Below are 23,411 nucleotides of genomic sequence, written 5' to 3' on the forward strand. Positions count from 1 at the left end.
TAATGGAGAGTACTGTTGCGTCTCCGCAGGGGTACAGTACTTTTTAATGGGAGATTACTGACACTTCTCAGCAGTAAACAGTTACTCTGTGATCGTGAGTACCTGCACATTTATATTTCCATTTCAGGTAGTGACTGATGAGGACCAACAAGGCTGTATCTGGCATTGATTGCTTGTGTTCCAATTTAAAGGTGACATGACCTCGCAATTTGGAATGGCTATTCCTGTTGAACAAAGCCAGGGTTGAGTTTTGCGTGGTTGCTCTATGGCTGGAGTGGCACAGTGGGCAAAAAGAAAATTCACTGTGATTGCTGAGATTTATACAGTATGAGCCTTTGCTGTTCTCTGATTTATCTATAAATCAACTCTGATGAAACCATTCGCTTTTATATCTCACTAAGCCATTTATTTGATAAAACAGATAATGTAGCTCCTATGTGTGACTTTTTATCAATGCAAAATTAAATTGTTCAATGTTAATTGATATAGGATTTGCCATGTCATTCGTGCAAACGTTTAAACCTTTTCACTTGGTTTTGATGAGTGATACTTCATGCATTCTCACCACAGAGAACAAGACGTATCTTTCATAGAGACCAAGCCATTTGAAGAAATGTTATCTAACTCTAAAATAGTTATGTTATCTTTAAAGGAATGCTTCTAATATGTTTTTTTTTCAAATGCGACATTCATGTATGTGAAAATGCATTGAAACTGATAATTCAGTCGAAAGCAATAACACGTAAAAACCACAAACTTATTTTGCAGAATAACACAAACGGTAGAATTCGTGTTGATTTGTATTTCAAATATGTTATTCTATTGTCTTCTTAAAACTTTGAAAATGACTTCCTAACATTCCCTTCTGTAACATTAGGATTCATTAACTAATTTTTATTCAGAATCATTTGGTCAAGTCTAATTTTTTTTCTGTTGCTTTCTTTTATTTAATCTTTGCCATTTTCACGCTGTTTTCAACCCCCTTCCTTCCTTGTCTTCAATCAACACCTTCATTCCACTAAGGCTGGGCACAGAGTAAGTCGCTTCTCTTGGCTTCTGTTAGCACGGGTGATGGAAATCTAATTTTCGGCATTATTTGTCGAGTCTTGTCCGAGTTCTGTGTCACTTCTCAAAATGCAACAAAGACGTACTCTACATTGATATTACCAATCTAAAGAACTTTTATGTTTAATAGTGTCATTATATATTTTCAATCTAATAGAGTTACTTAAAGCATAGAGAAGCTTTATAACATAGGACCCAGAATACATTGTAAATGATCCACATTTCTGATGCAACAAAACTTTATTCTAAATTAGTGTTGAAAGAAAATAAACTACTTGGGCACATTTTTCTTTCATCGTCAATAGTGGAATTACATTTAAAAAAACACAAGAATGAAGGCTACGAGGTATTAGCTGTATAATCTTTGTAAACTATTTTTGTTTGAATTCTTTGTTCCACCAAAAGTTTAAGTCTTATGAATTATGGCACACAATTCACGCCTATGATGCCACCCTCCTGGCTTATGGGTTTGAAGATTTCCTGTCTGCACAGCCAAACATAAGATGTGTGTCTATTTTAGTCCTTCTGAAGCTCCCTGCCCTGTTGGACCAAACGTTATTTTGGATGCAAGGGGAGAGAAGAGGTATGGCCAGATAGGTTTATGAAGTGTTTTAGTTACATGCTGTCCAAAATATATATCAAACAACAAAAGAGTGAGGCCAAAAGAGAGAAGAGCCAGCAAGAAGTGTCACTCTTTTTTTTTTTTTTTTTTTGTAAAAGAACCCTCACTCACCAACATAGTTGGTAACATGCTTCATCATCTGGTTCCCATCAGAGAGACCGAGTACCTCCCTGGTGTGCTACGACGCCTGACTACAGCTGAGCGGGTATTTTTGTGTTCAGTCAGTGTGAGAAAAGTGAAGGTGAAAATTTAAATTAAGCCTTGATTTTATCCAACAAAAAGTTTTATTTGTGGAAAATCAGGGACAGTTAAAATAAGTGTGATGGATGTTTTAGGCTTGGTAAATTGGCTAGCTACATCCTGTGTGGAAAAAGTGAATGTGGTCAACATGTTTCTACCTCCAATCGCCCTTAGCGAGGCATTCGTCAGGACCATCAACCACGGCGGTGACCGCACGCTAAGGCGCAACCTGACCAGTGGTTATAAAAATCTGTAAATGATGCAAATTACAGTTTTTTTGTATGTAGCCCTCAGAATTTCTGAAAGCCAAAGTGTTTATCAGGTATGGGATAGCCTTACACCATGGGTCACTGGGGGGGGCTTGTAGTCACACGTACTCCAAAGACAGGCACCCGTTTTGTACCTGACTACTCCTGTCTCCTGGACCCCAGAAATTCTGAAGGCTACATACAAAAAAGTGTAATGTGCACCATCTACACATTTTTACAACCACTGGTCAGGGTGCGCCTTAGCGTGCGCATACCGCGTGGTTGATGGTCCTGACGAATGCCTCGCTAAGGGCGATTGGAAGCAGAAACATGTTGACCACATTCACTTTTTTACACAGGATGTAGCTGGCCAATTTACCCAGCCAAAGACATCCATCACACTGATTTTAACTGTGCCTTATTTTCCACTAATAAAACTTTTTGTTGGATAAAATCAAGGCATTTGTAACTTTTCCACCTTTCCTTTTCTCACACCGACTGAACTCAAAAATACCCGCTCCACTGTAGTCCGGCATCGAAGCACACCAGGGAAGCACTCAGCCTCTCTGGTGGGAACCTGATGATGAAGCATGTCACCAACTAGTTTGGTGAGTGAGGGTTTTTTTAAAAACAAGAGTTACTCCTTGCTGGCTCTTCTCTCTTTTGGCCTCACTCTTTTGTTGTTTGATAGATATTGTCATTTGGAGGACTGGGAGTGGTTCAAATCCTTCCCTCTCTCTTGGTGATTTATTGTGCTCAAAATATATAATAATTGGTTTGGAACCATTATTAAAGACTTGCAATTGTTGCACTTAAAAATGTGTGTGTAACATGTTTGGCTACTTATTGCTACATCAGTGTTCATTCTGATACTAGCCATCAAACATTAAACACAACTGGATGCTAAGATCAATTTCATATGAAACTTAGGGAAGCGTGTTGCGAGCAAACACATACATGTGACCAGCATATAATATTACAGTCCCTCACCTTCCTTCATTGCTCAGCCTCTTTCTTTGTGAATTCAACCATCATAGCTTCTTTATTGCTAAGAATTTATTATGTGAGAGTGGGATAATGCCCGTCTGTGTGTCCTTAAAAGAACACAGACTTTACGCCATACTAGGAAAACCTTCTATGTCCGGGCCAGAGGTAAGCATTATGTTCTTTAAACCTTACTCATCAGTAAGTAATCCATCTAAATAATGTCAAAAATATTTTTACATCTTGCTTTTCTCATAAGTTTGCATTTTTTTTTAAATAATACATTTAAACCCCTAATGCACCAGAAAGGATATCGAAGCCATTGGTTCCTGAGTTTAATAGGCTCCGAATGTAAATATTTCACCCCCATCCTGCTTGGTCTGTTTATTTGACTAATCAGACTAGAATCTGGGATGAAACTAATAGAAACATCTTTTTAACGGAAAACTACATTTGGCTCCTGAGTATTGTGTAAGCATTCTTGTGGCTACCTCATACGTTTTAAGACTGCAGACACCTTGCATCTTAGAGGAGGTGAAAAACTAAAATTGAATATTTTTCTGGCTTTGAAATTAATCAGCTTTGAACTATTGAACGTAATCTCACTGAAGTGAAGACTGTATTTTCCAGATACAAAGCTTTAATGTTGGAGACGCTTGTACACAAAATTAAGCAGAGCAACATAAAACATTTGCCCAAGCATGCCTTCTTAGATAATTTGACAAAGCAAGTACAACCCATGCTTGTTAATATTTAGGCAAGTACTTGTCTAATTCATAATAAGAGCCCAAAAATAAAAAGATACTCACTCGCTAGGACTCTTCTGAGCCTTACCCAGTGTGGTAAACCCTTGTATGTCCTTCAATTTTCCTTCACCTAAGGATCTCTTGCGAGTCACTGGAGACACCAGGGATAAGTTCAGTTCCATCAAATCTGGCCAACCTTAATAACTCACTCACCTCGCCTTCCCTGTAGATGGGCATTTGACACAGAACACTAAATAGATTGTCTGTGCCCAGCTTCCCAGGATGTTGTGGTTGATTGTGTCTGGTAATGTCTTTGAATCTCAAACATTTTTGTAAGCAGTCCTGTGAAATTCGGGCGTTTCCTCTGGCATGCTTTACAGGCACGATCTGGCCTATTTTGGGGGTCCTTTGCTTTCTGGCAGTAAATGGGCAATAATCTTTTCTCTAAATTATTTAAACGCATAAGTGCTCAGAACTCTTGCATTTCGTCTATTAGGTGGAGGGTGTGGTTGGAGGTTTGGAAGATGACTTCTGTCAAAGACATGTCTTAGTTCATCTCATGGGTCTTGGATTTCAGTCCACACTGAGGGCCATTTGTTTGTGTATTTTTGTTCGCCTAACTTCTGTTTCCCAAAAGTGTGTTGAAGTACATCTGAATGAGCTCCACCACCTACACCACGTTGAGTGAATTCGTGCTTCAGTTGTGAGCACTTAGACTGAAGTTAAATGTGGATGATCTTCATGGTCACATATGCTCTGTCTCTGAAGGAGCATTGGATCGCCACCTTGATTTCCTGCGGAGATTGTCAACTAGGTTCATGCATTGCCCAAGCATGTAATCTCCACTCTGATCATTCAATAAATGTGCCCTCTACTGCTGTCTGGACACCTACTGAGAATATGGTCCTTTTACAGAAGGGCCAAATACTCTATCTGGGTCTTCTTAGAGTTTAGCCCTACAATTCAACATAACCCATTTCTTGCCCAGAGTCATTTCAGTGCAGCCCTGTTGCCCACCTCTAATTCTGACAATTTATTTTGCAAAGGTGTTAACAATAGGACTGTGTGTCCAACCTACTCAGCTGTAAGCTTCGTTCCTTGCATCCCATCCCCCACTAAAAACTCCAACAAAAGGAGAACAAGGTGTGTGTTATGGGAAAGGACAACCCTGGGTAGAGAAAGGTGGAAAAATTTAATGAAGAGCATAGCTACTAGCAATTATTCATTTAAGCGGCTATACATTTCCAAAGCAATGCTCTCTGCAATCGGAACTCTGCCAAGCTGTGGCCAGTGACACACCTGAAAGTGGAATTAGGAATTATGATAATTCCTGGGTCCCTGAGAATGATTTTTGACAAAAACGAGTCTCTAATAGTAATAATGTACCCATAATGCTTCCAGAGGAGAAATCACATGGTCTATATGGGCCCGTTTCATATTCTGCCCCACTGCGTTCTAAAGCCACGAAAGAAGCCAAGTTGTGATGTACAGAACAGGATGTACTTGGTCAGTGAGGATCTATCTGTCACTCTCCTCTGCTCATCCCCCCCCTCGCAACCATATGTTGGTACTTTCTTTTTCCTGGGCTTTTTTAAATGTCCCTGCATAAGCCATGTCTGCAGGTGACATACTTCCTATGCTATGGATAGTGCTCATTTACTTTGCAAGGTCATGTCCAAGCTATTGAAATTCCCACTTTAGATATACAATTTATAAGAATTACCTGGACAAAAGACTTGTTAAACCCAAGTGTGATCTCTGTTTTATGTCGGAGGTAGGGAGTAAATGACGCGGTGGAATTTGGAGAGTGAGAAGGCTTTTTTTTTTTGTGAAGGTGCTACTATTTTGTGGCTGAAGATGGAACTGTATGGAAGACAGTACTTAGTGTAGTCGAAGCATCGCAGAATCCTTTATCTGCAACCTACAACCAAGAGCAGCATGCCATCTTTACTACATCAATCTTGGATCTTTTTTTATTAGAGTTGCAGCAATAAGTTCTATGTGTGATTCCCCCCACATATCTCCATGGCTGATTTATATTTGGTAGAGAACTGAAGGTGCCAGAAGATTGATAAAGAAAGACAGTCTCATAAAGTTTCGATTAGCTACCAGAAAGTGAGAGGTTTCCGGTCTACTCTGGAGATTGTTTTCCTGCTTGTTACAAAAATATCCAACTACCCCAAAATTCGGCCTCATTGTAGAATTGATGCACTACCAAATTAATAAAGCAACTTTGCAAAAGGATTGTCAAGCTACCATAGAGCAAATTGTGGACCTTCACCTAAAGAGAGTCCTTTCCTGCCATCCAAGAAAGTTTGTGACTCACGCATTTTGCGTCGTCTGCCATTGGTAATTTACCAAGCAGTCTTCAGTATAGGAAATCAAGTCAGTGCCTTTCCACTTGGTGTTCATCTTTCCTAATATGTTTAATGCAGTCTTGTGCGGAACGTGCCTGTGCTGTATCGGTGCTCATAAAGAAACCTATATGAGCCATAAGTGACCTTTCTCCAAAAACGTGAGACCTATTTAGGACGAGAGTGTATCCGGTGCTTGTGCATATCCTGCTGAACTTGCTTGTTGTTTTAGTACAATCCGGCCTAACCTCAGCCTGAATTGGTGCCGCACTGACATGTTCAGTGCATGAGATGATACCCTGCTGAAATGGTTAAGGGGATAGGGCGATACCCAGCTGTTATAGGATCTTTTAAACAAAGTTTGTTTATTCTGTTTTGTATCGTGCATCCAGTGTGCTTGCTTTTTCTAATGGGAGTAGCATAGTAGCGTGTGTTTCACAGTTACACCGAGTGAAAGAGTGCTGTTTCGGTTGTGTGTGATGTGCACTGGTTGAGTGTGACCATCTGGTGCTGGTACTGGATGTCTAAATCTAGCTTTGGAAGCCAGCACCTAGTGTGACATATGTATGTTGCAAACTGTCTCTAGATATAATCTGCCATCTTTTCTACATCGACCTGAGAGCTTTATCACTATAGATCTCCATTGGTTTACGCTGGTCACATGTTTTGTAGTTTGTCGCGGACTCCTTTCCTTGGTTTCATGAGAATTGTGTTTAGCAGCTGTTCTTGTGTCACTGGTGGGTGGCTCAGAAGTAGAGCGAGCGAGATGAAGCACTGTAGTCTACTACAACCCAGACCGAATCTCTGTTTTCACTCAATTTAAGCATTATTTCACCATAGTATTCTGCTGTCGAAATTAACTGGAACATGTGGTTACTATAACAGTCTCTATAGTAACTCAGTTTAAATCTGTTTAAAGGGGTTTAAGATTTGCAGTCCAACTCTGCAGACAGCGTGAAACTTTACCTGTACCTGTCTACTGAAGGCTCGTTATTGCTAGTGCTGGGCATGAAAAATGTAACTGGTTCCTTACCATTACTTTATGTACATTATCTGTATTGTGTTCAGATTCGTGCTATAATAATTTGGTAGCCTTTTCAGTTTAGGATTTTTAAAAGTATAATTAATTTTTAAAAGAGTAACTTCCATCTCATTTTTATTTAAAATATAAAGGGGCAGATTTAGAGTTTGGCGGACGAGTTACTCTGTCAAAAACGTGACCGATATTCTGTCCACCTTATTTATGAGCGCATTATATCCTATTGCAAAAAACACAGTTGATGGACAGAATGTAGAACAATGTCATACATTCACCCCAGTACAAGGATCTGGGCCTAAATCCATCGTTTTTTTGCACTCCACACCACCCTGGGTTAGACACTGGCTATATGCAAATCAGCTCTGACCCTGTGCCTCATGGGAACAGTCCAGTCCGAACTACCAAGCCATGTCTTTCCCAGACCGGAATCAAGCATCCAAGGACCGGTTTCTGGCTATCAGCCTTCATCAGCCTGGATAGCTTGACTCCAGTGGTGTGGAGAGCCTGGGACTCACGTCTACATTCTGTCCATCAACTGTGTTTTTTGCTTATATCCTATGGCACTCTAATAAGGCAGACTAAACATCCGTTACTTTGTGACGGAGTAACCCATCTGGCAAACTCTAAATTCGGCTAAAATCTCTAAATTAGTAATCTCAAAAGGGTAGGAGATTTAAATGCTCCTTGCAAATAATGGTTAATCTGGGGAAAAAAACTATCCTATGTGTAACCACTTGATATTTTTTGTAGATTTGCTGGATATCTTTAAGGTTATTACTTGCCCATCGATCCAGTTTCTCTAAGCCCAAGAGAAAATGACACCCAAAGAAGACAAACTCCGCTTCTCATGCCCCTATATCTCTTTCCCAACATTTTCCGATAATGCATGTGTTGCTTTACGTTTCGTGAATGAAAATTTATTTTCTGTATTAACGTGTTTACCGTTAATATTGCATGGTTTCATTTGCATCCTTCACCATTCTATTTGTGTTTTACAATCCAATCTCTTCATTACTTTGGCATTTTATCCATTACTGCTGCTGTGACGGATTTCTATGTAGACAGCTTTGTTGCTTACTAACTTTTGGGCGCTTTCTATGGCTCAAATCAACTTTACTATCATTATTGTTAATTTACTATTATTAACCCCATTAGGACGAATCTCAGCTGTTGCTTGTGTCTTTCAGAGGTGCTTTTTACAGTCAGAAAGGGGCTTAAACATGGGTACTGTTTCTCTCGAGCTGTGCTATAATTTAGTCTTTTCTTTGCAGGAATACTCTTCACAAATTCCAAATCTGAACGTAGCTATTGTCTGGGAAGCTTAATATGTCATGGGCCTGGGTATAGTCCTCCATTCCGGTCAACGCCTGAACATGCAGTCCTTACCATACAGCTATGCAAATCCAAGTATTTCTTTCTCCTGAGCTTTCCAAGGCACATAGTGAGAGACCTGAAGCCTGCAGAAGTTTGTGTCTGGCACAGGCCCACAGCAGGCCCATACCCTCAGGACACACAGCAGCTAAAATGTTCTGGGAGAATGGAGTGGAAACGTCTTCCTTGCATTGGGATTGCATAAATCGGCACAGGATTTGAAGTGCTGCTCAGGAGCCCGTGTTATCTTAATAATCACAAAATAGTAACCTGATTATAATCTGATCAGGGTGTACTAGAAGCACTAGGCCAAAGCGGTAAGAAAATTCAGCGAAGTCCCAGTTGATATACTGGCTACGTTTGTAAAGGTAGTGGATGTAAGAGCGGTGAGCCCTGGGAGTATAATTCAGTCCACATGTAAGCAAATGTCAGCAGGGTGAGCATTGCGTTTAATAATATCTCTGCAGAAAGGCGAGAAACTGTGAAGTTGCTTGTTTCAAAAGCACTGAGATGGAAGAAGTCAAGAAAATTAAACCCATTTTCTAATCACAATTGTGATGCTTAAGGTGTGGGTAGCAACGATGCACAAGCCTGCTTCCTGGGCCTCAATATCATTGAAGATCCCTCCATTGATATTAAAGCCTGGGAAGCAGCCCTTCTATTCCAGGTTTATGTCCAATAGACAAGAGCCTCAGAGACATGGCCATTGGTTTAATTGCAAAAGGTACATCTGCTTGATCTGAAATGGACCCAGCAAAGAAACCAGGAAAATCCTACTTCTTTGTTAGTGGTTCTTGTTCTGACTCTATTGAATATTATGTTGGAATACATCCCGGTACTTTCTCTCAAACTACATGCCCAGCCTTTTTAAATATTTGTAACAGTGGAACCTCCCAAGATTACTAATAGGTTCAATGGAATATCTGCTTCCCTGAGCAGTATCATAAAGGTATCTACCCAGAACCTTTCTTGTAATCAACCTCCCAAAACCCTATTGAGGTTGGTACAAGATGGTAGTCCTTGAATTACAGAGAGTCTATAATAGTTTTAAGTATTTACTTTTTTGGTTTATGGAACCAAATCTTTTTGTATCTCCGGCTTTGCAGTATTCATGAACGTCACTGTTGATCATGGTTGCAAAACATAAGGCTATTACATTTTTTTTCCAGTTTTTCACTGGTGTTCGTTATCTATAGTAAGCTAGTGGATCATTTGTAAAAGTTACAGCTGTCACACAAATACTTTTGCATGCCTTCTAAGTAAGCAAGACCATTTTCTTTTCTGATCAGTGAAGTGATCAGTTATCTTTCTTTCATGGCACTTAACCAGTAACAGTGATTTAGAACAGAGTTTGTTGAGTTCTAAAGGAATTTCCAAAGCAGGCCTTTTGTTGCTGTAGTTCTTGGAAGCGATAAGACAAGCTTTAAAGTTTAACGGCTTGAAGGGAGAGTTACAAGAGGGAAGGGGTTATTTATTTATTTTTTTTGTGTAAAACAATTTTTATTGCAGGGTTATGCATAACATACAGTGCCACTTCAAGTATCACACAGTCAGAGTTACCGTTCATCGAATGCTTCCCAGTTGTGTCGGACACAGCCATGTAGCCCTCATCCCGGAGGCAGGGCGGCGTCTTTTCGCAATACAGTACTCTCTTCGGGTCGCGCCAGTCACTATTGTCAGCATTCAAGGAGCTCTATCCTCTGCTTTTATTCGTTTCATGTGTTGTGTCAAGAGGGGAGGGGTTATAGAGGAACATTTTAGGGAAGAAAACCAGACTGCTCACAAGGACAGTAGATGGGAAAAATTGTCATCTGCCTTCACCCCTTGCCACACATCATGAGGGCCTCATATTCCTGCTTCCATGGAGTGTAGTCATTTTCCCAATGATTAGCTGATCGATTAAGGAAGGCTTTTGTTAGGCTGTACTTGAGACACTGGAGATGCCCAGGTGCTGAAAGTAAGTTTAGAATGTCGTCCACTGTAGCCACAAGGCCCCTCTAAGTTGGTTTTGGATGATGGCTTGGGCTTCACTGTTGAGCAAGTGTATTTGAACTCCCAAAGATAGACCCATATATTTCAAAACTTGCTATCGACCTTATATTTTCGGTAAGCTCTCCTATTGTTTCTGAAACACTTGGACATCGCCTTCCTATAAGGCTCCTGAATCTTCTGAGCTTTGGCCAATTGTTCTCCTATCCATTGTGCTGTGCACCCTAGAGTGAAGAGCTTTGGTTCATCTGACCAATAGTCAAGAGAGCTACACCAGTAGATGTTACTGAAATTCCTGTGATATTCCCTATCTGTTTGGAGAAGCATGTACCATCTCCCGCACCACGCTAGACGACCAGTGCTACCCCTGGAGGGGAAGCTCAATTTGATTCTGGAGAACATTCACTCTGTCATGGAGCATGATCCGTTTTATTGAACATGGTTGTGCTTGGACCTTTGCTGCCCTAGTGCTGTCCTTGGTGAAGTCCTTTGTTGGGTGCTCTTGAGTTATTGACTAATAATCAGCTGCAGGCCAGGAATTATTCTTCCCCCTCTCTTGTGCATGGGGCACCAACTGCTTCAGTAAACCATCTAACGTTGTTGGACCTGTGACGGTGGTTGTGTGGTATTTGTTTCAACTACTTCACAAATGTCAGATTAGTTTTTCCATCATAGGACTCCAAAGCCAAATTTACAAATGTCTGAGTCTAATCATGTGGGTGGGGCAATGTATTTTTTCATGAGGGGCTTCTCATTCATAATTACAGCAGGGCACATAATAGGGCTTTCTTTTTAGTAAGTAAGGTTTTGTCTCCCTTGGTAGAAGAGGAATTTTCTTTTAGTAGTAATGGAGTTAAAGGAATGAAGGGACTGGATTTGTGTGATTGATCTAATAATATATTGTGGGAACATAATTGGTTACCTATGATTCATTTTATCTATTGCTTTTGTTATAATTAGCATTATGAAAACATGCAGTTACTTTCTTTAATATGATTATTACATGGTAGAAGAAAAATTGGCTGATACAAGCTAAGAGTTTACTTATATACATTTCATTATACTGAATGTGAACTTGTACCCTTTCAACAGTGTTAAAACTCATCTAGTAACATTTGTGTTTCTTAACAGCACAGCTGAGATGATCCTGTTGTGCAGTATGTGTGTCTGTTGTTGGGATACTATGTTTTCTTTTGTTGACCTATGATTATTTTGTCTAACATGCTTTTTCTGTGTCTAAGTTGGTGCTAGTACTAGGAGACCTTCACATCCCACATCGCTGTAACAGCCTGCCAGCAAAGTTCAAGAAACTGTTGGTACCTGGCAAGATTCAGCACATCCTGTGCACTGGCAATCTCTGCACCAAGGAGAGCTATGACTACCTCAAGACACTGGCTGGCGACGTTCATATTGTTCGAGGGGACTTCGATGAGGTGGTTATCTTCACTGTAAATTAATTGTTTTTGTTTAAATATTAAACCTTATTCGTGAATTTTATTTGGAAACTTCTGACTAATTTCAGTCCGTGAGATATATTGCATACCACCAATGTTCTGGAGAAAAGATTATAAGATTGTAAATTACATATTTATCTGCATATAGGCAACTATTGAACATAACCCATTGAGCACCTTTTCCTCTACTTAGTTGACTTGTTGCACTTGGAGAATATCAATTTTCACACTACTTTCTTCTTTTTCTTCCGTCATCATATTCCCTCTCTTTGCCCCAGATGTATTTTGTTTTTCCGACCTATCATCCATTCCACTGCCACACTGCTTTTGGTTATCACTAACTTTGAATGGACATTTTAATTCATTATTTAAGCTTGTATACAAATCATGTTAACTAATATATAAATTAACTTAAACATGTTTTTGCATTGGTTATTCAAAATTGTACATTGAAAAAAGGAATAAGGAGGTAAGTGGTCCCTGGAATATATAAAACGTGTAATCATAGTAATCTTGTTGAATTTAATAAGAGTTCCAACAGTTACTGTTATTGAAGATTATGAAATCTCTGACAGTGAAACATGATTTTCCTAACAGTCTTTGTATTTACCCCAAAGAAGCTTCATGTATGTTTGTCTTCATTAATGTCAAACCAACGTCCGACAGTAGGGATGTGATTCAATTTTTTTCTTCTAAACCGCCATCTTATACAGCCATGCCTTAAAGGAAAGGTTAACCTAAATATTTAAACAATAGTTGGAGTATGTGTGCTTGGTCTTTAAAGACACTAGCTGAATCAGCTCCTTGTGAAAACAATTTATGCTGTCTCCTTTCATTGTACTTCAATATGGTTTAAGTAGTTGCCCTTGCATATTTTAATTATTCAATGTCAAGTAGTTACGGCAGGTATGGCACAATTAATATTGGGCATGTCCCAATATCTTAAAAGTAAGTAACTGTGCATCAAACGTATACAGGTCAAGTTTAATCCTATCTAATAATCTCTGATATGGGACACTGCCTGTTCTAGAAAAATATGTTAATGCCTTATATACAATCAATAAGGAACCAGATCAGAAAATGTAAATTGTAAAGAAAACTAGTTGGGATGCAATGTTGTGGATGCTGTGTTTTTTCTTCTTTCTTTTAAAATATATTCACCCGTAATCTGTGCCACAACTGTACTGCATGTTTCAAATGCAAACTAAACGAGAATTATACAAGAACATATAAAGGTGATAATAATGAACCACTTGTAAAGCACACTGCTCCCAAAGTGGGCTTCCTGATGCTAATTGCAGAATGCCTAAAAGCTAACAGAACATCCAATTAACCCTAACTCCAAAAAGAAAAGTTTCCGAAATCCTGCAAAACTGCACAGTAAGACTAAAGGGCTACTGAGGACCTCCCACCTGGTGTGTCTTAAACATGGGAAAACTTAGTATGTGAGCAGTTTGGTTGTTTACCAAACCTTGAGTGCAGCACTGCTTGTTGAAATGTTCTCTCATCAAAATTATTCAGACCAACTTAATAGGTCTAGATCTTTCGTATCTGGTTTAATTTTTAGAACATATCATTGTAAAATGAGATCCACATGGAATTGAGATATATAGTAAGAGGAAAACTCGTTTGGCATTTCTTTCAAGATCTCCCTCTTGAGCAAGACCACAGAATATTCACGGACTATATATATATATATATATATATATATATATATATCACAGCTCCAAACAATCCACGAATCCTTAATTAATACAACGGGTACACCCCCGTTTTGGCGTGCACCCGCTCACGAGTGCAACCGGCTGGTGTTTTGGAGCATTTGATATATATATATATATATATATATATATATATATATATATATATATATATATATATATATATATATATATATATATATATTCATTTCTTTTTCATTGTACCGATGTGATTAATTATGATTGATTTATATAGGAAGTTACCAAAGCCCATTCAGGGCGTTATGTTTCATTTTCATTTTGGTTGCACATTACATACTCACGTCAAGATTTATAACAGCAGATGTATACAGTGGATTGACTTTTTACTTTACTGCTGGATATTTTGCATGTTTAGTAATGGCTGACATCTTTGTGAAGTTAAGCTGGGTGTCCTTTGTTTATGTTTGTGGTCAAAGGTGTGTGTTGTATACTTTAAATACCTGCCTCCGTCCGGCGCCAACCACTATTGATAAAGGCGGCAAGCCGAAACGCGTCTTGTGATGCAGTTGTAACCCAAATAAAATCAAAGGGTTGCCACGTTCCTGCGAGTGAGCTTTGGGAGGTTGATTCCACGCGGAGTCTGTCACCGCGTACATAGCACCCAGTCGAGAGTGAAGAGCGTAATGACGGACATCTGAGCTTTTATATATATATATATATATATATATATGTCATTTCTTTTTCATTGTACCGATGTGATTATTATTGATTTATATTGGATGCCATTCGCAAAGCTTTACTATTGCCTCCTCACCCATTCTCTGAGAACATGTATGTTTCCTCTGTAAAGGTGAAGAGTAATGCACAAGGAATGCTGAACCTTTGTGGGATGCATAGGCTTCCTTATGATAACAGAAAACGATTAGTCAATCTTTATAGCTGTTTCTTCTGTAGAAAAAAACAATGTTAGCAAGCAGTTTGCACATACAAGGTGTAGGTGTATCGTGGCTTCTTTTGCCGAAGTAAACCTAATCTACATCTCTGCTCTTAAGGTGTAAACTAGCAAGCCCACACAATGTTTTAAAAACTTGTAGCAACATTATATTGGCTAGCTCAAACATTTACTGCTTCTAGCTATACAGCTTGTTCAGTAGAATTTATCCAAATAGTACAAAATATAATTTAGAACATTACATTATTATGATGCAGTACTTATATAGTTAAAAAGGGACGGAGTCCTCCACATGCAACTTTAGTCCATTTGTCAGTATCTTGGCCAGTATCTATCGATAAGCCATGCTGTTAAAATTATAAATATTTTTATTAATTATATGATTTGCTCAGTGATCATTTTGTGTGATTCTGTTAATTTCAAATTCAGATTTATGTAGAAGCAACTCCACATACATAAACGCATTACCCTTCAGATGAAGTTCTGGATTCTGGTCATAAGAAAATAACACATTTTATATGTGGGATTTTTGTTGAGCACCGGTTTTATATTTTAAAAATGTTTTCTTTCTCCCCCCATACTTCTCATCATTTCTTTCTAAAGGCATTTTTAAAATTATTTTTGTTTAACTGTCTAATAACCTACTTTGCATTTCTTTTTATTTTAGAATCTCAATTACCCAGAGCAGAAAGTTGTAACTGTTGGGCAGTTTAAAATTGGTTTGATTCATGGGCATCAAGTTATTCCTTGGGGCGATATGGCCAGCCTGGCATTATTACAAAGACAGCTGGACGTGGACATTCTTATTTCAGGGCATACGCAGAAATTTGAAGCATTTGAGCATGAAAATAAGTTCTACATCAACCCAGGATCAGCGACAGGTGCCTATAATGCTTTGGAGAGGTGAGTTGCTAATGTGTTATTTGTATTAAAATGTTGTGGAAATGCTCCACATGTCCTTTTAAATCACCAACATGCAGTGCTTGAAATGGAAAAATAGAAGTGCAGGTACTCTGTAGCAGAGTACCTGTTTGTTTCTGAGAAGTGCCGGTACTCCGTACCGGATAGTACCGGCTCATTTAAAACACTGCCAACATGACCAAACCTGGCTTTAGACTAAACTTTAACTGTCTGTTGATGAAGGTAGGTCATAAAAAAAAATCAACAAAATATCCCCATTACATACAGCTCTTGGGAACAAGGCTCAAATGTTATTGCGTGGAGAAGTGTGGCTCAATGGTTAGAGCGGCAGGCCCTGATGCAGAGGTCTAGCCCAGGACCAGGGTTCAATTCCCACCTCGGCGGGTCTTGGGCTCAATTTCCTCGGACCTGATAATTCTCGCCTCGGTGCCTATTCTAATCATGGGTCCCACTCTGCAACTCTGGGCAATAGCTTGCTAAATCTCCACAACGGCCCCCACAATGCTAGGATGCCTGGCTTCACCTTGGGGGTGCCCAGGAGTGGGCACTTCACAGGGAAAAGCCAGGAAGGGTTCCACATCGGTATTCGTACAAGCACTGAGATACCCCAGCTGGGGTCGATTCGTGCGCTATACAAGTACACTACATTTACATTCACATTTACATTACAAGTGCCTCCCCAATGTTTGTACTAAGTGTGTGTAGAAGGTCTTTGATCGCCATTGTGAGTATTTGGCACAGGAGTGCTCTGAAACCTTGGCTGTCCAGAGCGTATAGACACTTGCTTTTCCTTCCTTTAGTAGCAATCCCGAGACCGAAATCATACAAAAAATGTCACGATAAATATTAGGAGAATCCAGGTGTCTTTTTTTTTTTTTTTTTAAATAGTTTTTACCCTCCCTACATCGATTTGTCTCCAAGTGAATATGAATCCCTAGGAAGTCTGATGTTTCAGAAACTGAGAAAATATGCCCAGTTTTGAGCTTGTCCAAGAAGAGAAAGTTATGCACCTTAAGGTAAATTGGGTATGATGGTTTATTCCACTTTAAAATATCTCTGCCTCAAAGCAGAAGGCTCTGAACCGTTCACAGCACTGGGAAGGGGTACTGGCGGACTATGACCTGTGACCAGTAACTGCTAAGCACGACCAGGCAGAGCAGGAATGATGAGTATAAGCTCTGGACCTTGCCTTGAGCCTTTTGTGTGGGGTCATGAGGAAGGGGTATTGGACAAGACTGATGGGCATCAACTGCAAACATAACCTGAAAAAGTCTGTGATTTCAGGTCTTGAACACAGCCTCCAATGACTCATTTGTAAGTCTTTAGTCTCACTCCCTGATCCACAAGCATTATAACTTAATCAAACTTTGTATACCACTGTTCGTTGCACCCTTTCCTTTTTACTCGAGGTCTTAGTCTCGTCCTCCTGATCTCTTGCATGGAGTCTCCTTTTGTGCCCTTTTCAGCTTCTCTACCAGTGCTGTGATGCAGGCTTCCACCTTCGCTACTTTGTTGCATCTTTCATGTACATGTGGGTGTATGAAGCTGGTACTTCTGCTGTCCAATACATTTTGTCAGCGAGCAAATTACACCGCTACTGACTGTATTTGTTTTGAGTGTTTATCCCTCTGCTGCTGACCATATTGTGCCTGTTCTCCGGCTTAATAAAGCATGAGAGAACCTTTTAACTTACCAAAATTAAAACATTGGCTTTGGTCAGTGCTTGTTGTTGTCCTCTTGACTGCATACATGTTTGCTATTTGTAAACCGGAACAAATGCGACCTAAAATGGTCTTCGTCCACAACAGTCTATTTAATCATTTCCAGACAGTCGTCCAGCAGGACTCCTTTAAATTAGTTTGCTTACATACTTAATAGCTGGCATTTGTCTGCATATTTACACGAACTAATCTAAAAAAAAAAGTGGCAGCTTTGTATTGGTGCTCATGCAGTTGCTTTACTGATTTACTTACTTGTGTTCGGAAGTGAATTTCTTGCCTTCCTTTGAAAAATAAAACACATTCCCAGAGCAATGATCATTTCTTGTAGTGAATATTGGGTAAAGCAAGCATGTATTTGATATCTAACTCAATCCATCTCCCCCTTTGTAGTTTCTAAACTTTGGGCAACATGAACACTTGTGCCTTACCCAGAGTTACTGCTACAGTATATGACATTCCCCCCCCCCCCCCCCCCCCAAGTCACAGATCTGGGTTGAATCCGTCATCCTAATTTAGCTCACTATGCCACCTCAGTTCAGATATAAAGCCCACCTATCTTTGGAAAGCGCGTAAAACAGTCTTTCCCTCACGATATTTATGTGGGGCAGTACAACATTACTCCCAACCTAAACAGTTTGCATAAATTAAGTGATGCAGTGTCCAGATGCAGGCCACATCACTAAAGTGGAAAGTCAGAATCTACGTTCACTGGCCTTATGAGAAATGTAAAGATACTTTTACATTAATTTGATGTTATTAGTTAAGTTTGTTTGCCTTCATCATTATTCATGTGTTCCTTGCTGGCTTCTTGTGTATTGATTTGCAGTGTAGAGGCTTGATCAAACTTGGCTTAGTGCAAAATATAAAGTTGCAGCAAGAAGAATTTGAAAGCAAGATCTGCAAGGGTTTGGAAGTTATATTTCTAGCACTCTTACTATAGTGAAAACTTTGTGTCCCTGTGTCTGCTGCTCATCTACTTATAAGGTGTTTTTTCTTGACTGAATTATTATCCAAGAAATAAACCTGCTTTTCATTGCTGTCTTCAACAGCCACAGGAAAAATACAGGCCTTAATTCCTTTCCGAAATTTTAGCAGATTGTACTTCCCAAGCATAGTGGTAGACACGTTCTGATGTTAAGCAGCATAAAAGAAGAAACATCCTGCACATTTCGCTACAGGACTCCCATGAAACAAATGAGCAACCAGCTGGTTGTTTTATCTCCGCGCAGTTTTTGCTTGGTATATTTAGTGTAAGTGAATACATTTGAATAGCTCACTAAACTAACTCGACTGTCTCGTGTTGTTTATGGAGAGGTTACTTGGACTGTCATTGCTGAAGCCCAATAAGGGGAAACTGAACAGAGAAGAGCCTTTTGCTCTTGAACATTGAGGCTGTAGGATGTATAGGATATAGGATTGAGGATGTAAAGACCAGAACAGTGCGTTGCATGGTGTTGTAACATGTACACATTGTACCTTCTCACATTACCTGATTGGCTACAGGCAACCAGTGAAGGTCTGTGTGGGCAGCTGTAACATGGCCATGTTTCTTTTGCCCTCAAGTTCTGTGCTATCTGGAGCCAGTGCATTGGCATGACTGGAATCCCAGCATATATTATGCAGAAATGTTTAAAGTATGACTGTACTTCTCTTTTCTTAAGAAAGACAAGGGAGCATATATTTTCCAAGTTATATCCCAAAAAATGCAATCGTCTGTACTGACAATTTATTTATTTGGTCACATAGTTTATTAGTTTTTCAACATGGTAACACAGACATGCAGAAGCATCATTTGGTTTGATCTTACTCCCAGAGCACCCAGACCTGTAGGTCTGTCAAGCCTGTACTTACCATTGATGACCTAAGAATCATGTCTGTGATTCTTAACCCTGAAATGAGTTGTGGTGTGGTTTTCAAAAGACAGGGTTAATCTTGTATGTTAACGTTAAGGAACCTATTGCTCTTCAGCTCGAACAGAATGATTTAAGTAGGAGCAGCTACTTCCCATCCTAGACAGGGTGCTACCAAGTCTTGTCAGTCAACCAAGATAATCTTTATAGCAGAAGACATCTCGCTACATATATATATAGATGTCTTGCCTAGTCTGAGACGGCATGGTGCTTTAAACATATAGGCTATATAAGAGGTGCTTTGCAGCACACAAGTCAGTAGAATAAGTCAGTAGAATCCAACAAGTGTTCTGGGACAGTGGCCCGACCCAGACCGCCCCACATCCGAGGGAAGCAGAGAACCTTGCTGCCAATCGACAGTCCATGACCTACATGGAGAGACGGAGTTACTACCACGTCCCCAAAGCTCTGCCAACAGCGTGATTGTGGGGCTGGAAGCGCAGGACTCAAGAATCCTTTATTGCCCAGCACAATGTTACACTTTAAAACCGACCGATCTTCAGCCACTCACCGTGAGAAAGAACATCCTGGCTGTAAGAGACACTCCCAGCAACAGCGAACAAACTGCATGATGGGATCTGCAGTCCACACCGAAGAAACAGCTGAGTGCTCTCTAACGAGATTGGTGCAGGTGTTCCCCACGCTACTTTAGGGGGAGGGGCAACATAAATAAAAGTCAATTGAACTTTGCAACATCAGAGGCATCTGAAGAGGCTATCGCCGAAACGCGTCATGCCAGTGAAATTCGAATAAATGGATACCTGGAGACCTGCTGTGCCCCCTTTTTTCTTTTTCGAAGACGAGAGAAGCTTTCGCATATATACTATCACAATGTGATCCCAAACCATGCGAGAGCGCTCAGCAGTGTGTGCTCAGCCCAGGGGTCGGATCCTGACCCAGGGAAATTTTTTCAAACAAAGGAGGCGGCACATCAGGAATTAATTTAAGTCTTTTTATTCAAGACTTCACCCCACCAACGCGTTTCAGCCAACACTGGCCTTGCTCACGGCTATATATATAATTTTTTTTTTTTTTTTTATTAAATAAATGGACATTTTGGTTTTCTCCCATAGAACAAAAAAAAGCGGCAGCCAACTTTGCCTTGAAGCAATTAAGTAATTGTGATACCAGATAATTACAGCTCTTGTCTCCCCCTTGTCCTTTCTCATTTTTTTCTCTTTCCTTTGTATAGGCATCATTATGTTAAAGTGTGTGCAAGTCCATGTCAAATGACCAGGTTTCTCTTCAACAGGATTTTAGCTAAATTCCTTGTGGAGGGCCCACCCCCTCCACATCTTTTTATGAGAGGAGCCCCGAGTCATGAATATGTGTCGCTCCAGATGTAGACAATAGTCCCATCCTCTCTTCCATCCCTGTAGTGTACATGCCTTTGTATCTTTATAAACTTTAGCAATATCACATTTAGCAATCACCAATCCAAGCCACGTGTTCTTTATATTTAAATCTAAAAAAAAAAATGTATTCCTATTGCCATCTGTATCTGCTAATGTGTAGCTACCCTGGGATTTCTGGGGAGACTCCTGTCTAGGACCCCCGCCCAGGCATGCAAATACCCCCACCTAGAAGTCCCCAAGTACAGCGTAGCTCCAGAGCATATGTAAAAAAGTCTCCCTCATTGGCGGTGCACCACAGGAATAGCTGCAACAGGATTGCCCAATTTTCCGCAGGTTTACCCTAGTTAGATGTACTCGATGAAGATATTTCAGTTGAATAGCACAACATTGAGAGCCTGTGGCAGCCACCTTTGGAGATGCCAGAGCCTCACCTCCCAATCTTCTTCAGTGAGTGCACATAGATCCCCGACCCATGTCTCCTGTAAGTGGTCAAATGACACCTCCGGGTACACCTCTAAAACACCTCATGGTAAGCGTGCTCTTTTAGAAATAAATTCAACATAACCTAACAAATGTATCCAGTGACTTGAGAGAGATTTTATGCTCTGTGTGATTAATCAGTAACACCTTGACCTCTAGTGGGCTGTTGGGCTTAGGGCATGCCTAATCCGCAAATATCGATACAACTGAATGCGGTTGAGGTCAAACTCCTCCCCCTGGCTCCAGCTCTAACTATGGAATGTGCATATCTATTAAACGTCTCCAGGTAATTTGAGTTTCTATGTCCAATGTCTGATTCCACTACTTCAACTATGACCATGGGGGTCAATCCGCACATTATTGTGTGATCCCAGTTACTATGAAGTGTTTGGAACGTCTGTAGCAGCATCCAGGGTGATGTTTCTAAATACTTCCACCATGGCATCCCAATCTATGGAGATTGGATGTTTCCTTAGGCCACGGGCCTCCTCCCTAGGCAGCGCTGCGCTTTCAGCTCCCGCCCATCGAAGCATCTCAGCATGCCACCCACCTAGGGTGGGGGCTCTGGCTGACTTCCAGCGCATGGTGATGGATCTTTTTGCCACTATAAGTGCTAGGTCCGTAAAACGAAGTTGAACCTTTAGTATCTCCGTCTGTTTGTGAACCCCTAATCTGCATTCTACAGCCGTGTTTCCCATGGGCAGCCGTGTGATGTCTCCCAACATACGTGTAACCTCTCTCCAAAACTCACCCAGGCAAGTGCAGGACCACACCACATGGAGGAAGTCTTCTTCTGGTATTTTGCAAAGGGGGCAGCAGTGTGCAGTCTCCGGGTACATCCTATGCAGCCTTTGCGGCGTCAAGTAAGCTCTATGTATAAGCATGCATTGAATAAACTTGAATTTAGCATTGCGTGGTATTTTCCGGGGGTATTTCAATATGTCCCCCCATTCCCTGAGGTCCCGTCCCACTTCCACCTCCTATTGTGACCGCGTGACATCCAGCGGAATTTGGGCATGTGTCCGGATACTGAGAGAGAACCATTTAATAAGATGGCTACCACGCCCCATGTAATACAGGAATTTAACAAATTAATTTGTCTGGGGTTCCTCCCACTTTGGGGCCCATTGTCTTTTAATATATTGCAGTACGGCGGCTGTGTCATGTAGAGTGTGGGAGGAGCTCCCGTGGCTTGTATGAAAGTGTTGTGGTCCACAAGTGTCCCATTCCCAAAAAAACACCAATGGTTTCCACCCCCACATCCGTCTAGGGTTTAAGTATTCTCTGCTTTAGCGTGCCAGCTGCCAACGGTATTCATACTAATGGGATGTTGGCTGCGTATCTGCCGCCTTCAGAGGTATACCGTAGCGCCTTCCCCCAACATTGCAGCGCTGTCCTGAGAAGTGCCGGTAGTACCTGGCGCGGTCTACCGTGGGGCAATAGTAAAGCATGTAGCATTCCCTGCTCGACGTGCCTGGGATTGTAATCCATTTCCTGTAAGTTACGTCCCGCTGTCCAATAGGACAGCCACTGTACTTGACAGGCATAATCATAAGCTCTGAAGTCTGGCGCCCCCAGCCCGCCTTCTCGTGTATTGCGTTGTAGTTTCTTAAGACTTATTCGGCGTCGGCCCGTTCCCTATATTAAGTCTCCCAGAATGGTGTCCAAGGTATTAAAAATTGCTGCGGGTATTAACAATGGCAGGTTCGTGAAATTATACAAAAGACTGGGAAGACCACCTTCTTGGATAAAGCCACACGTCCCATAGCTGATATTGGCAGCGTAGTCCAAAAAATCACCTGCGAGTGAATTCCCCGAATAGCCTTACCCAGGTTGCCCTCCAACATGTCTGTCTGCGATCGATACACATTGATGCCCAGGTATTTGAAGGTCTGTGGGGCCAAAGGCAGCTGGAGTGCTCCGAAAGTAATATAATCCGGTTGTGGTTGATTGTGAAAGAAAAAGGCATTAGATTTCGATCCATTGATGGATAAGCCTGAGATCAGTTCGAACTCAGCAAAAATACGGGGAAGCGAGCCCAGTCCTTCCAACAGGTCCGTCATATATAAGATAAGATCCTATTATCTAGTCCTGCTTCAACAGTGCACGGTCAAGGATTCTCAAGTGGCGGAAACTATTATTGTTGGATCATTGAACATATCCCATCTTACCCAAACAGACAATGAACAGCATCTCATTGTTCACAGTTGAGTAATGTCACATAAGTGAATCATATACTGGGTTACTGAGACCAGGCACCCCAGATTGTTGAGTATTT

The 23,411-nt window shown here is 40.7% G+C and overlaps 1 protein-coding gene across 2 annotated transcripts in view; it reads left to right on the plus strand.

The window, feature by feature from the left end:
* VPS29 (VPS29 retromer complex component) overlaps positions 1-23,411 on the plus strand; it is a 30,389-nt gene that overhangs the window by 1,614 nt on the left and 5,364 nt on the right. For both annotated transcript variants that reach the window (XM_078667489.1, XM_078667490.1), the window contains exons 2-3: positions 11,900-12,091; positions 15,414-15,649. In XM_078667489.1, coding sequence (XP_078523615.1) covers positions 11,900-12,091; positions 15,414-15,649 — 428 coding nt within the window. The remainder of the gene's footprint in view (positions 1-11,899; positions 12,092-15,413; positions 15,650-23,411) is intronic.

The sequence above is a fragment of the Lissotriton helveticus genome, chromosome 11 (genome assembly GCF_964261635.1).
Source record: "Lissotriton helveticus chromosome 11, aLisHel1.1, whole genome shotgun sequence".
NCBI classification, from domain to species: Eukaryota; Metazoa; Chordata; class Amphibia; order Caudata; family Salamandridae; genus Lissotriton; species Lissotriton helveticus.